We start from the raw sequence: 15,689 nt of genomic DNA, 5'->3' as shown, positions 1-15,689 counted from the left end.
ACACCAGGAATCATTGGCAACTTAAACTAGTGTTTACATAGATTATATTTGTTCTGCACATATAGAGGTTCACAGCAGGACTCACGGGTGAGACTTCAGGAAGTTCGTTAGAGAGAACGCCTCAGGTGAAATTGGACAGGAGGCATCATCGCTCTTAGCCTCGGACGTCACATCACTCTTTGGGGTCAGGAGGTCATCAACAGATGGAGAGGAGATCATTATCTCCCCATCATTAGGTGTCAGGGGACCTGGGGTTTCTGAAACAGAAGACAATCAGAATTACCACCGAACAAGCTAGTGACCACCGTAAAGATTCTATTGAAGTTGTATAATCAGAAATAAACACTGTGTCACCAATACCCACCTGTTGTCTCCATTTGAGTAACTCAAAACGCTCCAAATAGGAATCAAAATCCTCTTTTGTAGCCTCAAACTCTGGTACTCGACCGATGGTTGCCATTTTCACAGTTAATTGTTCAGTTTCCTTATATTCCTTAATTTTCTGAATAGTCATCTACTTCTTCACTTCAGAAGTTTCTGCAATTACTTCATTCACTGCACTCATTTGTATTAATGTACGTCCCTTCTTCCTTTTTTTTCTCCCTTGTCAATATTTCTCCACTGAGATCGCCTAATTTCAATGGGTAGTGTCGCTATTCTGGACTCCAATAGTCTTGCTACTTGGCAGCTCCTGAATACTGTACTAGCAGTGCTAGCAGTGCTTAGACTTCTCTACTGGCGAAAGAAAATAAATATAACTGACGAATTACATAATTATTTTGAGTTTCATTACTCAAGCAACATTCTTCCCTTCAAGCAATGTCCGTTTATGTAGTTTAATCACCTCGTCGCCACTGTAATATTTGTGTTGTGGAGAAATGACCAGGCAGGAGACGAGAGTACAGTTAGATTTCGTTTAGTCAAAACCCCTCGTGCTCTACAGTTCGCGGCATTCCAGTGCGCATGTGCATTTCCTATTAGGTGTAGTAACGTAACACTGCCGTAATGCATTACTGCTTAGTAACAGCACAGTAACTAATATAAACAGATGTAGATCCCAGATACTACAGCTACAACTACTAGACAGGGAGCTGTCCACCCTATCTCCCCTGTCCTCTCCAAATGTGTAATAATGCAAATAAGGCAGACATTAAAAAATATAGCTTTAAACAGCAGCGTCAATCATAAATAGAAATCATGAACAGAATGGAGTGCTTCAGCGTTTTTACACCTTTTGCATTAGGTGGTACACACACCAATCAGATTACAACACAGCCAATGAATTGGCTTAATTAAGGTATCCTTTGTAGTGACACCGCAATTATCCACTCGTGTCTATTCTTTATTCTGCGGGGAGGCGGGGCTTGCATCGGTATAGAGTGGTGTGCTTACTGTATGGTATTGAGTATAGTGTATTAGAGATTTATTCCCTCTCAAGAAAGATACAATTAGGGAATTATTCTATTGTAACTCTTATTATGTAAATTGCAATTAGGTTAGGGCATTTAGCCTATACCTATATAGCGACAGGTAGCCTAAAATATATGTTGTTCTGCCCCTGAACAAGGCAGTTAACCCAATGTTCCTAGGTCGTCATTGAAAATAAGAATTTGTTCTAAACTAACTTGCCAATGTAAATAAAGGTAAAAAATAATGACTGACACAGTGAACTTACTCATAACAATGATACTGTAGACAGTACACAGCAAATTGACCTTACGAATCTATAGCATGCAGGTGGGTCTGTAAAAAAAAAAGTAAAGAAGATCAAAATAGCTGAAAGTTGTGTTTATTAAATAAATGGGGGGGTAATCAAATTAGTTGTGAATAGGGGGGGTTGTCTCCCTCTTCTGGTGGCACTGATGTTTTTTTAGAAAGTTGGTTGGGGGAGGTGGTATCAGGGTTTCCCAAACTCGTCTCTGCAGTTACTTTTTGCATCTTTTTTTGCAGGGGAAGCAAAATAGTCTTGCCAGGGCAGCTGTGATCCGCGGGAGGAGAGCCTGTTTTTTCTTCGGCTCATCTGCAGCCACAGTACCTGAACAGGTGACATAGAACAGGGCATGAAATCAGGGTCGTGTTCATTCAGGCACACAGTAGCAAAATGTTTTGAAACAGAAAACAAAAACAATAATTTGTTATTAGGGTTAGGGTTAGTTCCTCCCTGTTTTAGTCTGTTCTCTTCCATTTAGTGGCTAATGAATAAGACCCTGATAACTTCATCATAGTCTCCCGTCCTTACATTACAATAGTGTGCTGAAGACAGACGCACATGTTGACTGACAGAAATGAGGACTTACTATCATTGCCAAGAGGAGACACCTTGTTCTTCTTCTGGTCCTTGTTATTTCTTCGCCTCTTCTTTCCTGACTTCCTCACTTCTTCCTTCATAGCCTCTTCCTTCTCCTTCTCCTTCGTAGAGAGAGAAACAGATTTGAGTTGATGCCTCACAATCAAACAGCCCAAATAACTAAACAATCTACTAGTTCTTGTCTGTCTCACATGTGTGGAGGTGATGTCCTCGAGGTCTGTGAAGAGGGCACAGCTGTTGGGCTCGGAGCTGTCTGAAATGTAGCTAATTACCTGGGACTTGGCAGAGATGGCTGAGCTTACAATGGTCTTCTCCAAACCAGTGCTGTCATCAGCCATCTCCGCTAGGTCCCCTTCAAGGGATTCCCTCCGGGCCAGGAGCTCCTCGGTGAGGGTGACGTCACTCCTTGAGGAGGTTGAGGAGTGTGACCTCCCACTAGCACGGCTCCTCCTGGCTCCAAAATGGCCGCCGGAACTCCAGTCCTCGGAATAGTCATCTATGACTTGTGTGATGGTGTCCGCCATGCGCCTGATGGCTGCCTCACCACCAGAGCGCGCGGCACGCAGTTGAGCCCGGTTGGAGTCCGAACGCAGGGACAATCTTTTAGCTGCAGTCTTCACGATGGCCTTCACCGCATCCTCCCCAATGAATTGGATGCTCTCCTCCAGGCCAAAGAGGACAGAGATGTCAGCATACTTCAGGGCATGCTGGACCTCCAGAAAGAGATCCTTCATCAGCCTGAAGGGGTCATTAGCCCTCCTTATCTGGGGGGACTCTGAGGCCTCCAGTCGGCACATGATGCCGTGGAGGATGAACTTCAGGGTCTGGGGGCTCATGACGGTGGCCCAGGGAGTGCTGCAACTGAGGGTGTCCTCCTCGATAAGGATCTTGCCTGGGAGGAGGGAGGGAATCTTCTCAATGGCCTTGGTGGGCATCAGGGAGCTCTCACTCACGTGGGACACCTCAGCTTCTCCCACCTCTTCTTCCAGGCTCTGGGAAGGAGCTGCCAGTGCTGCATGGGTGGTTGTCACAGAGTTGTCCTTCAAGGAGGTGCTGGGCACTACCTCTTCTTCATCCAGGCATGGTCTGGGCAGAAAAACGTCCATAGTCTGGGCAGGAGCTGCCCATGCTGCCTGGGTTGAGGTGGAGGGTTTAGGGTATGAGACAGTCATGGCACTCACAACCACCTCCTCTTCGTCCTTGGGTGAAGAGGGACACGGAGAGTCAGGGAACCTTTCCCTGGCACCGGAATCCAATCCTAAGAAAATACACTCATATTCTGAAATGGTTCAAAGCCACATTCATGTATAACACTATGCAGTATCTAGCACATTTACTATAATGGTAATACACAGGTTATTACACAGGTTATTACACTGTTATTACTGGTCATATGGGTAAAACAGGTTATAAGTGTACCTTTCTGGATGATGAGCCTGGCCTTGCAATCGTCGTTGCAGGTACTGTTCAGGATGTCTCCCACCCTGGTGGTCAGGACCTGGCAGACGGCCCCTGGTCAAATCAACATTTATTTAATACAGGGGTGTCAAACTCATTCCATGGGGGGCCGAGTGTCTGCGGGTTTTAGTTTTTTCCTTTCAATTAAGACCTAGACAACCAGGTGAGAGGAGTTTCTAACTAATTAGTGACCTTAATTCATCAATCAAGGGTGGAGTGAAAACCTGCAGAAACCCGGCCTTCTATAGAATGAGTTTGACATTTGATTCAAAGTAATACTTCACACATAAAATGTCTCCAAACACTGTATAGAAAAATAAGAAAAAAAGAGGAGAGTAAATGAAAATACCATTACTGACAATAAGAGAAAAGAAAGAAGGGGAATGTGCGGGTGCAAAAGACGGTAAAAACAACACAATAACTAACCTAGTGCCTCCTTGTTGTCATCGGAGAGGGAGAGGGAGCTGGAGGAATGGAGGGTCAGTAAGCTGCCCTTCTCCAACAGAGCGGCCCACCTCCCACGGGACTCTGTCCCTTCCTCCTCCCCATGCCCACTTGACCAGGTGGAGTCGCTGTCCCACAATTCCTCCTCGCTGGATGTGGGGGTGTTCCCCCAGCCGTCCCTATACATCCAGTTAAAGTTGTCATTCCACATTATGTCTCTGCCTGGTGGGGTGGTCGGCAGACCCAAGAAGTTCTCCAGCAGATTCTTAATGGCCCGTTGGATGAACATGTACAGCACGTCTGTGAAGAATTCATTGGAGAGCCTACGGTTGGCAGCCAGGTCTTTCAGGATGGGCTCGGACCTGCTCTGGCGGGCCATTGGCCTCCTGCCCATACCGGTGTCCAGAAGCATCTGATACACCTTGCAGATGAGATCCTTCCCAAAGTAGTGGACCTTCCCCCTGAAGATCATGTTGACCAGCTTCCATGAGGACAGGATCTGACCCAGGGCCAGGGTTGACTTCATGTCCATGATGTCATTCAGTGAAACATCATCCTCACTGCTGAACTCCTGGTGGAGTTCCCGGTCAGTGTCAGAGTGCGCCAGATGAATAATAACATCAAAGATGTTACTGGCTGTGAATCCTGCCTCTCTGTGGCCGGGGGTGGGAGTGGTGGTCTGGCTACTCCTTCTGCCGCCATGCCCAGACCGGGGAATGCTGGGAGTGCTGGCAGTCTGTGTCTCGTCCATCTCCCCAGCAGGGCTGCTGGTCTCCCCAACTTCCCCTGGCATCTCCTCAAACAGGGCAAAGACAGGGAGGGACCCCTCGCTAAGAACTTTATGGACGTCACTTCCCTTGGGACTCCTCACTGACCCCAGTTCTCCCAACTCTGGCATGTTGGATTTGCTCGATCCCTGTGACGACCCAGGCCAACTCCCATTCTGGCTGTTGTTGCCTCTTCCAGACCTCATGTGGTGGATCCGTCTGGCGGCCTCCTGGGCACTCTCACAGGCATCCCTGAACAGCTCTGAGAAGATGCTGGAGAGCTTCTCTTCTGTCAGAGTAATACCTGGATGGGTGTTCTCCAGGTCATCCTCACCAGAAGAGAAGAGGTCCTCCTGGGCCCTTTTCAGGATGTTACTCACAGACAGATCTGCTATGCCCTGAAGCTCCTTGTCGGTCTCAGAAGGGGGAGTGGGCGGCTGTCCGCCCAGGAGCCTTCCCTTTGGCTCAGAACTCCGCTGGTGGAACTTTTCAGAGACGATCTGGAGCACACCTGAACCCCAGTGGGACGAGTCTGACGACTCTGGTCTGGAGGTCCTGTGCAGAGCCATCACTGGGAGGAACACCTCACTGGAGACACACACCACCCACTCGATGATTTCGTCCAGGTCGCCTATTGTCACGTTCTTAGAAAGAGAAACAGAAAACAATCTGACAGCTAGTAGTTTTTATGTTACAAGATAGTTGTTTCCAATGATCACTCCACCCTTGAAAGCAGAAAAAATGCGGGACTTACCATTTGTTTGAGGAACTTCCTGATAAGCTTTCTCTGACTGGAAAACAAACCAACACCAGGAATCATTGGCAACTTAAACTAGTGTTTACATAGATTATATTTGTTCTGCACATATAGAGGTTCACAGCAGGACTCACGGGTGAGACTTCAGGAAGTTCGTTAGAGAGAACGCCTCAGGTGAAATTGGACAGGAGGCATCATCGCTCTTAGCCACGGACGTCACATCACTCTTTGGGGTCAGGAGGTCATCAACAGATGGAGAGGAGATCATTATCTCCCCATCATTAGGTGTCAGGGGACCTGGGGTTTCTGAAACAGAAGACAATCAGAATTACCACCGAACAAGCTAGTGACCACCGTAAAGATTCTATTGAAGTTGTATAATCAGAAATAAACACTGTGTCACCAATACCCACCCACCTGTTGTCTCCATTTGAGTAACTTTAGTGCCCTTCTTGATAGCTGGCAGGACACCTACAGAAAGAGGAGAGTCGTAGATAATAGTGGATCCTTCCACCATATATCCTTTTAGAATTGCATCAAAAAATCCAAGATTTTTGGAAGTGGAGATCAATACTCACTGTAACTGGTTGTTCGAGATATAAGAGTTTGAGGCAGTGCCAACACACCAACTACTTGGCGTCTTGCGTATATCACCCCTGACTTAGCCTCCCTAGACTTTTTAGCCTTGATAACCTCTCTGGCCTTCTTTTCTGCCTTTGCTATATTGGCCTCTCGGCTGGGCCTGGGGCCTTGTGGGGGCTTCGGCACAAGGTTCTGAGACATATAACAACAGTGGGGAAATCATATCACCATAGAAACCACCTATTTCACCATAGGCATGGTGGTACTAAGTGACATGTCACATAAGGGTTAACCTTAGAATTAGAATCAGAATTCCAATACTATTAGTTCTAACTAGTAGGTGGTCCATGTGTCTTAATGGTGTTATTATCTCGTTGTAAACTGGTTTTCAACCCGTCATATTACTAGATTACAACCAACTGGTCTCCGTTACAACCAGACGTTTTGCATCAGAACTAAAAGCTGTTTCTTACCTTTAGAGGGCTGTCCTTGGGGCAGTCTCCCAGGGCTGGCAGCCTTACTCCATCATGGCCAGCAGAATGGACGTCTGTCTGGAGCACCTGCTCTCCAGCACTAGCTTGGAGGGTCCTAGCCTGGGGTACAGGATCATAAGGAAATACATTTAACTTAAGCCCTCCATTATTATGCCCACTTTTCCAACTATAAATCATAACCTTATATTTACAATCAGAATTCCAATACTATTAGTTCTAACTAGTAGGTGGTCCATGTGTCTTAATGGTGTTATTATCTCGTTGTAAACTGGTTTTCAACACATCATATTACTAGATTACAACCAACTGGTCTCCGTTACAACCAGACGTTTTGCATCAGAACTAAAAGCTGTTTCTTACCTTTAGAGGGCTGTCCTTGGGGCAGTCTCCCAGGGCTGGCAGCCTTACTCCATCATGGCCAGCAGAATGGACGTCTGTCTGGAGCACCTGCTCTCCAGCACTAGCTTGGAGGGTCCTAGCCTGGGGTACAGGATCATAAGGAAATACATTTAACTTAAGCCCTCCATTATTATGCCCACTTTTCCAACTATAAATCATGTCAATCTGTTTTTACAGCATATAGGCTATACTACCAAGAAGATAGCCCCATTACATATCAAGAAAGAAAGCCCCAGAATTAACAAAAACATTTTTTTAATCACTTATGAGACTTACTTTTTGAAGAATTATTCTCAACCGTTTATGATTTCTATCCATTGTGCTTTCAGGCACCCTTCAGATTGGACCTGACATTTTTTATAAACAAATACATTTTAAAATACATTTCAATTTTTTTTTTTTACAAAATCTTGGCCCGTTTTTCTGTACTCACAGAATGTCATCTTTGTCCACTCAAAGTGATTTATTTGAACATGAGGATGACTCTCCTTTGTAAATCATCAACTCAACTGAGCCAGAAGTAAGCACTGAACCTTCTCTTGAGTGCGTTTAAGTCATAGGCTCATATATTACGTCATGCCATTGTACACGATTACGTCAACTACAATAACACAGTGCGACCACTCTGGGAAATGAATGCATCGTTTCTGATCACATACGAAATCTCTATAAAGTTTACAGTGTAACCCAATTCACTTTGGTTCAGTGAGGTTTAATCGTATTTTATGGATAAATGTTGCCCTCTGTTGGCCATAACTGAAATAGTCAGGAATTAAAGTCGCGCCATCATTAGTCTGCTGCACACTCCCACTGTTGGACTTTTAACAGCTACGGTTAAAATAACCTCTATTTAGTGTCAATAATATGGACCAAACAAATTATTATGGTCAAATAAATCTAATCATTGATGGGTTTATCAGCCAACGCTCAAAACGCTCCAAATAGGAATCAAAATCCTCTTTTGTAGCCTCAAACTCTGGTACTCGACCGATGGTTGCCATTTTCACAGTTAATTGTTCAGTTTCCTTATATTCCTTAATTTTCTGAATAGTCATCTACTTCTTCACTTCAGAAGTTTCTGCAATTACTTCATTCACTGCACTCATTTGTATTAATGTACGTCCCTTCTTCCTTTTTTTTCCCCTTGTCAATATTTCTCCACTGAGATCGCCTAATTTCAATGGGTAGTGTCGCTATTCTGGACTCCAATAGTCTTGCTACTTGGCAGCTCCTGAATACTGTACTAGCAGTGCTAGCAGTGCTTAGACTTCTCTACTGGCGAAAGAAAATAAATATAACTGACGAATTACATAATTATTTTGAGTTTCATTACTCAAGCAACATTCTTCCCTTCAAGCAATGTCCGTTTATGTAGTTTAATCACCTCGTCGCCACTGTAATATTTGTGTTGTGGAGAAATGACCAGGCAGGAGACGAGAGTACAGTTAGATTTCGTTTAGTCAAAACCCCTCGTGCTCTACAGTTCGCGGCATTCCAGTGCGCATCTGCATTTCCTATTAGGTGTAGTAACGTAACACTGCCGTAATGCATTACTGCTTAGTAACAGCACAGTAACTAATATAAACAGATGTAGATCCCAGATACTACAGCTACAACTACTAGACAGGGAGCTGTCCACCCTATCTCCCCTGTCCTCTCCAAATGTGTAATAATGCAAATAAGGCAGACATTAAAAAATATAGCTTTAAACAGCAGCGTCAATCATAAATAGAAATCATGAACAGAATGGAGTGCTTCAGCGTTTTTACACCTTTTGCATTAGGTGGTACACACACCAATCAGATTACAACACAGCCAATGAATTGGCTTAATTAAGGTATCCTTTGTAGTGACACCGCAATTATCCACTCGTGTCTTTTTCTTTATTCTGCGGGGAGGCGGGGCTTGCATCGGTATACAGTGGTGTGCTTACTGTATGGTATTGAGTATAGTGTATTAGAGATTTATTCCCTCTCAAGAAAGATACAATTAGGGAATTATTCTATTGTAACTCTTATTATGTAAATTGCAATTAGGTTAGGGCATTTAGCCTATACCTATATAGCGACAGGTAGCCTAAAATATATGTTGTTCTGCCCCTGAACAAGGCAGTTAACCCAATGTTCCTAGGTCGTCATTGAAAATAAGAATTTGTTCTAAACTAACTTGCCTAGTTAAATAAAGGTAAAAATAATGACTGACACAGTGAACCTACTCATAACAATGATACTGTAGACAGTACACAGCAAATTGACCTTACGAATCTATAGCATGCAGGTGGGTCTGTAAAAAAAAAAGTAAAGAAGATCAAAATAGCTGAAAGTTGTGTTTATTAAATTAAATGGGGGGGGAATCAAATTAGTTAGGGGGGGTTGTCTCCCTCTTCTGGTGGCACTGATGTTTTTTTAGAAAGTGGGTTGGGGGAGGTGGTATCAGGGTTTCCCAAACTCGTCTCTGCAGTTACTTTTTGCATCTTTTTTTGCAGGGGAAGCAAAATAGTCTTGCCAGGGCAGCTGTGATCCGCGGGAGGAGAGACTGTTTTTTCTTCGGCTCATCTGCAGCCACAGTACCTGAACAGGTGACATAGAACAGGGCATGAAATCAGGGTCGTGTTCATTCAGGCACACAGTAGCAAAATGTTTTGAAACAGAAAACAAAAACAAGAATTTGTTATTGGCAAGTTCAAGAAAGTTCCTCCCTGTTTTAGTCTGTTCTCTTCCATTTAGTGGCTAATGAATAAGACCCTGATAACTTCATCATAGTCTCCCGTCCTTACATTACAATAGTGTGCTGAAGACAGACGCACATGTTGACTGACAGAAATGAGGACTTACTATCATTGCCAAGAGGAGACACCTTGTTCTTCTTCTGGTCCTTGTTATTTCTTCGCCTCTTCTTTCCTGACTTCCTCACTTCTTCCTTCATAGCCTCTTCCTTCTCCTTCTCCTTCGTAGAGAGAGAAACAGATTTGAGTTGATGCGTCACAATCAAACAGCCAAAATAACTAAACAATCTACTAGTTCTTGTCTGTCTCACATGTGTGGAGGTGATGTCCTCGAGGTCTGTGAAGAGGGCACAGCTGTTGGGCTCGGAGCTGTCTGAAATGTAGCTAATTACCTGGGACTTGGCAGAGATGGCTGAGCTTACAATGGTCTTCTCCAAACCAGTGCTGTCATCAGCCATCTCCGCTAGGTCCTCTTCAAGGGATTCCCTCCGGGCCAGGAGCTCCTCGGTGAGGGTGACGTCACTCCTTGAGGAGGTTGAGGAGTGTGACCTCCCACTAGCACGGCTCCTCCTGGCTCCAAAATGGCCACCGGAACTCCAGTCCTCGGAATAGTCATCTATGACTTGTGTGATGGTGTCCGCCATGCACCTGATGGCTGCCTCACCACCAGAGCGCGCGGCACGCAGTTGAGCCCGGTTGGAGTCCGAACGCAGGGACAATCTTTTAGCTGCAGTCTTCACGATGGCCTTCACCGCATCCTCCCCAATGAATTGGATGCTCTCCTCCAGGCCAAAGAGGACAGAGATGTCAGCATACTTCAGGGCATGCTGGACCTCCAGAAAGAGATCCTTCATCAGCCTGAAGGGGTCATTGGCCCTCCTTGTCTGGGGGGACTCTGAGGCCTCCAGTCGGCACATGATGCCGTGGAGGATGAACTTCAGGGTCTGGGGGCTCATGACGGTGGCCCAGGGAGTGCTGCAACTGAGGGTGTCCTCCTCGATAAGGATCTTGCCTGGTAGGAGGGAGGGAATCTTCTCAATGGCCTTGGTGGGCATCAGGGAGCTCTCACTCACGTGGGACACCTCAGCTTCTCCCACCTCTTCTTCCAGGCTCTGGGAAGGAGCTGCCAGTGCTGCATGGGTGGTTGTCACAGAGTTGTCCTTCAAGGAGGTGCTGGGCACTACCTCTTCTTCATCCAGGCATGGTCTGGGCAGAAAAACGTCCATAGTCTGGGCAGGAGCTGCCCATGCTGCCTGGGTTGAGGTGGAGGGTTTAGGGTATGAGACAGTCATGGCACTCACAACCACCTCCTCTTCGTCCTTGGGTGAAGAGGGACACGGAGAGTCAGGGAACCTTTCCCTGGCACCGGAATCCAATCCTAAGAAAATACACTCATATTCTGAAATGGTTCAAAGCCACATTCATGTATAACACTATGCAGTATCTAGCACATTTACTATAATGGTAATACACAGGTTATTACACAGGTTATTACACTGTTATTACTGGTCATATGGGTAAAACAGGTTATAAGTGTACCTTTCTGGATGATGAGCCTGGCCTTGCAATCGTCGTTGCAGGTACTGTTCAGGATGTCTCCCACCCTGGTGGTCAGGACCTGGCAGACGGCCCCTGGTCAAATCAACATTTATTTAATACAGGGGTGTCAAACTCATTCCATGGGGGGCCGAGTGTCTGCGGGTTTTAGTTTTTTCCTTTCAATTAAGACCTAGACAACCAGGTGAGAGGAGTTTCTAACTAATTAGTGACCTTAATTCATCAATCAAGGGTGGAGTGAAAACCTGCAGAAACCCGGCCTTCTATAGAATGAGTTTGACATTTGATTCAAAGTAATACTTCACACATAAAATGTCTCCAAACACTGTATAGAAAAATAAGAAAAAAAGAGGAGAGTAAATGAAAATACCATTACTGACAATAAGAGAAAAGAAAGAAGGGGAATGTGCGGGTGCAAAAGACGGTAAAAACAACACAATAACTAACCTAGTGCCTCCTTGTTGTCATCGGAGAGGGAGAGGGAGCTGGAGGAATGGAGGGTCAGTAAGCTGCCCTTCTCCAACAGAGCGGCCCACCTCCCACGGGACTCTGTCCCTTCCTCCTCCCCAAGCCCACTTGACCAGGTGGAGTCGCTGTCCCACAATTCCTCCTCGCTGGATGTGGGGGTGTTCCCCCAGCCGTCCCTATACATCCAGTTAAAGTTGTCATTCCACATTATGTCTCTGCCTGGTGGGGTGGTCGGCAGACCCAAGAAGTTCTCCAGCAGATTCTTAATGGCCCGTTGGATGAACATGTACAGCACGTCTGTGAAGAATTCATTGGAGAGCCTACGGTTGGCAGCCAGGTCTTTCAGGATGGGCTCGGACCTGCTCTGGCGGGCCATTGGCCTCCTGCCCATACCGGTGTCCAGAAGCATCTGATACACCTTGCAGATGAGATCCTTCCCAAAGTAGTGGACCTTCCCCCTGAAGATCATGTTGACCAGCTTCCATGAGGACAGGATCTGACCCAGGGGCTCCACTGCCAGGGTTGACTTCATGTCCATGATGTCATTCAGTGAAACATCATCCTCACTGCTGAACTCCTGGTGGAGTTCCCGGTCAGTGTCAGAGTGCGCCAGATGAATAATAACATCAAAGATGTTACTGGCTGTGAATCCTGCCTCTCTGTGGCCGGGGGTGGGAGTGGTGGTCTGGCTACTCCTTCTGCCGCCATGCCCAGACCGGGGAATGCTGGGAGTGCTGGCAGTCTGTGTCTCGTCCATCTCCCCAGCAGGGCTGCTGGTCTCCCCAACTTCCCCTGGCCTCTCCTCAAACAGGGCAAAGACAGGGAGGGACCCCTCGCTAAGGACTTTATGGACGTCACTTCCCTTGGGACTCCTCACTGACCCCAGTTCTCCCAACTCTGGCATGTTGGATTTGCTCGATCCCTGTGACGACCCAGGCCAACTCCCATTCTGGCTGTTGTTGCCTCTTCCAGACCTCATGTGGTGGATCCGTCTGGCGGCCTCCTGGGCACTCTCACAGGCATCCCTGAACAGCTCTGAGAAGATGCTGGAGAGCTTCTCTTCTGTCAGAGTAATACCTGGATGGGTGTTCTCCAGGTCATCCTCACCAGAAGAGAAGAGGTCCTCCTGGGCCCTTTTCAGGATGTTACTCACAGACAGATCTGCTATGCCCTGAAGCTCCTTGTCGGTCTCAGAAGGGGGAGTGGGCGGCTGTCCGCCCAGGAGCCTTCCCTTCGGCTCAGAACTCCGCTGGTGGAACTTTTCAGAGACGATCTGGAGCACACCTGACCCCCAGTGGGACGAGTCTGATGACTCTGGTCTGGAGGTCCTGTGCAGAGCCATCACTGGGAGGAACACCTCACTGGAGACACACACCACCCACTCGATGATTTCGTCCAGGTCGCCTATTGTCACGTTCTTAGAAAGAGAAACAGAAAACAATCTGACAGCTAGTAGTTTTTATGTTACAAGATAGTTGTTTCCAATGATCACTCCACCCTTGAAAGCAGAAAAAATGCGGGACTTACCATTTGTTTGAGGAACTTCCTGATAAGCTTTCTCTGACTGGAAAACAAACCAACACCAGGAATCATTGGCAACTTAAACTAGTGTTTACATAGATTATATTTGTTCTGCACATATAGAGGTTCACAGCAGGACTCACGGGTGAGACTTCAGGAAGTTCGTTAGAGAGAACGCCTCAGGTGAAATTGGACAGGAGGCATCATCGCTCTTAGCCACGGACGTCACATCACTCTTTGGGGTCAGGAGGTCATCAACAGATGGAGAGGAGATCATTATCTCCCCATCATTAGGTGTCAGGGGACCTGGGGTTTCTGAAACAGAAGACAATCAGAATTACCACCGAACAAGCTAGTGACCACCGTAAAGATTCTATTGAAGTTGTATAATCAGAAATAAACACTGTGTCACCAATACCCACCCACCTGTTGTCTCCATTTGAGTAACTTTAGTGCCCTTCTTGATAGCTGGCAGGACACCTACAGAAAGAGGAGAGTCGTAGATAATAGTGGATCCTTCCACCATATATCCTTTTAGAATTGCATCAAAAAATCCAAGATTTTTGGAAGTGGAGATCAATACTCACTGTAACTGGTTGTTCGAGATATAAGAGTTTGAGGCAGTGCCAACACACCAACTACTTGGCGTCTTGCGTATATCACCCCTGACTTAGCCTCCCTAGACTTTTTAGCCTTGATAACCTCTCTGGCCTTCTTTTCTGCCTTTGCTATATTGGCCTCTCGGCTGGGCCTGGGGCCTTGTGGGGGCTTCGGCACAAGGTTCTGAGACATATAACAACAGTGGGGAAATCATATCACCATAGAAACCACCTATTTCACCATAGGCATGGTGGTACTAAGTGACATGTCACATAAGGGTTAACCTTAGAATTAGAATCAGAATTCCAATACTATTAGTTCTAACTAGTAGGTGGTCCATGTGTCTTAATGGTGTTATTATCTCGTTGTAAACTGGTTTTCAACCCGTCATATTACTAGATTACAACCAACTGGTCTCCGTTACAACCAGACGTTTTGCATCAGAACTAAAAGCTGTTTCTTACCTTTAGAGGGCTGTCCTTGGGGCAGTCTCCCAGGGCTGGCAGCCTTACTCCATCATGGCCAGCAGAAATTACGTCTGTCTGGAGCACCTGCTCTCCAGCACTAGCTTGGAGGGTCCTAGCCTGGGGTACAGGATCATAAGGAAATACATTTAACTTAAGCCCTCCATTATTATGCCCACTTTTCCAACTATAAATCATGTCAATCTGTTTTTACAGCATATAGGCTATACTACCAAGAAGATAGCCCCATTACATATCAAGAGAGAAAGCCCCAGAATTAACAAAAACATTTTTTTAATCACTTATGAGACTTACTTTTTGAAGAATTATTCTCAACCGTTTATGATTTCTATCCATTGTGCTTTCAGGCACCCTTCAGATTGGACCTGACATTTTTTATAAACAAATAACTTTTAAAATACATTTCAATTTTTTTTTTTTACAAAATCTTGGCCCGTTTTGCTGTACTCACAGAATGTCATCTTTGTCCACTCAAAGTGATTTATTTGAACATGAGGATGACTCTCCTTTGTAAATCATCAACTCAACTGAGCCAGAAGTAAGCACTGAACCTTCTCTTGAGTGCGTTTAAGTCATAGGCTCATATATTACGTCATGCCATTGTACACGATTACGTCAACTACAATAACACAGTGCGACCACTCTGGGAAATGAATGCATCGTTTCTGATCACATACGAAATCTCTATAAAGTTTACAGTGTAACCCAATTCACTTTGGTTCAGTGAGGTTTAATCGTATTTTATGGATAAATGTTGCCCTCTGTTGGCCATAACTGAAATAGTCAAGAATTAAAGTCGCGCCATCATTAGTCTGCTGCACACTCCCACTGTTGGACTTTTAACAGCTACGGTTAAAATAACCTCTATTTAGTGTCAATAATATGGACCAAACAAATTATTATGGTCAAATAAATCTAATCATTGATGGGTTTATCAGCCAACGCTCAAAACGCTCCAAATAGGAATCAAAATCCTCTTTTGTAGCCTCAAACTCTGGTACTCGACCGATGGTTGCCATTTTCACAGTTAATTGTTCAGTTTCCTTATATTCCTTAATTTTCTGAATAGTCATCTACTTCTTCACTTCAGAAGTTTCTGCAATTACTTCATTCACTGCACTCAT

The 15,689-nt window shown here is 45.5% G+C and overlaps 2 protein-coding genes across 5 annotated transcripts; both read right to left on the bottom strand.

Annotated features, from left to right (window-relative positions):
* Window positions 1-1,790: 1,790 nt before the first annotated feature.
* On the bottom strand, window positions 1,791-7,612 carry LOC118940371. 3 transcript variants are annotated; one of them, XM_036949520.1, is made up of 8 exons: window positions 6,152-7,612; window positions 5,869-6,040; window positions 5,732-5,768; window positions 4,193-5,621; window positions 3,728-3,820; window positions 2,581-3,566; window positions 2,298-2,409; window positions 1,791-2,035 (listed from the first exon to the last, which is right to left on the bottom strand). In XM_036949520.1, exons 1-8 carry the CDS (start codon window positions 6,249-6,251, stop codon window positions 1,926-1,928), a joined length of 3,039 nt encoding a protein of 1,012 aa, XP_036805415.1. In that variant the 5' UTR covers window positions 6,252-7,612; the 3' UTR covers window positions 1,791-1,925. The 3 variants fall into 3 exon arrangements, with proteins under 3 accessions (XP_036805415.1, XP_036805414.1, XP_036805413.1); XM_036949519.1 differs by having other exon boundaries at window positions 2,298-3,566; window positions 6,152-6,205; window positions 6,790-7,612; XM_036949518.1 differs by having other exon boundaries at window positions 2,298-3,566.
* Window positions 7,613-7,621: 9 nt separating this feature from the next.
* On the bottom strand, window positions 7,622-14,632 carry LOC118940372. 2 transcript variants are annotated; one of them, XM_036949522.1, is made up of 9 exons: window positions 14,545-14,632; window positions 13,907-13,960; window positions 13,624-13,795; window positions 13,487-13,523; window positions 11,939-13,376; window positions 11,474-11,566; window positions 10,327-11,312; window positions 10,044-10,155; window positions 7,622-9,779 (listed from the first exon to the last, which is right to left on the bottom strand). In XM_036949522.1, the coding sequence occupies exons 2-9, from the start codon at window positions 13,917-13,919 to the stop codon at window positions 9,670-9,672; spliced, it is 2,961 nt and encodes a 986-aa protein (XP_036805417.1). In that variant the 5' UTR covers window positions 13,920-13,960; window positions 14,545-14,632; the 3' UTR covers window positions 7,622-9,669. The 2 variants fall into 2 exon arrangements, with proteins under 2 accessions (XP_036805417.1, XP_036805416.1); XM_036949521.1 differs by having other exon boundaries at window positions 13,907-14,597.
* Between the last annotated feature and the right edge of the window lie 1,057 nt (window positions 14,633-15,689).

Source organism: Oncorhynchus mykiss, chromosome 17, assembly GCF_013265735.2.
Source record: "Oncorhynchus mykiss isolate Arlee chromosome 17, USDA_OmykA_1.1, whole genome shotgun sequence".
NCBI lineage: Eukaryota > Metazoa > Chordata > Actinopteri > Salmoniformes > Salmonidae > Oncorhynchus > Oncorhynchus mykiss.
Note: the sequence above shows the minus strand (reverse complement) of the source record. Positions and strands in the feature narration are given on the sequence as shown.

What these genes read in the sequence shown, in the direction of transcription:
- LOC118940371 (XM_036949518.1), bottom strand. Translation starts at nt 6,251, where the DNA reads ATGGTGGAAGGATCCACTATTATCTACGACTCTCCTCTTTCTGTAGGT. An exon ending in TACTCAAATGGAGACAACAG is followed by an intron (nt 6,041 to 6,151) that starts GTGGGTGGGTAT and finishes CTTCTGTTTCAG; the next exon opens with AAACCCCAGGTCCCCTGACA. An exon ending in CAGGCTCATCATCCAGAAAG is followed by an intron (nt 3,567 to 3,727) that starts GTACACTTATAA and finishes GTATTTTCTTAG; the next exon opens with GATTGGATTCCGGTGCCAGG.
- LOC118940372 (XM_036949521.1), bottom strand. Translation starts at nt 14,006, where the DNA reads ATGGTGGAAGGATCCACTATTATCTACGACTCTCCTCTTTCTGTAGGT. An exon ending in GGAAGTTCCTCAAACAAATG is followed by an intron (nt 13,377 to 13,486) that starts GTAAGTCCCGCA and finishes TCTCTTTCTAAG; the next exon opens with AACGTGACAATAGGCGACCT. An exon ending in CCATCTCTGCCAAGTCCCAG is followed by an intron (nt 10,156 to 10,326) that starts GTAATTAGCTAC and finishes CTCTCTACGAAG; the next exon opens with GAGAAGGAGAAGGAAGAGGC.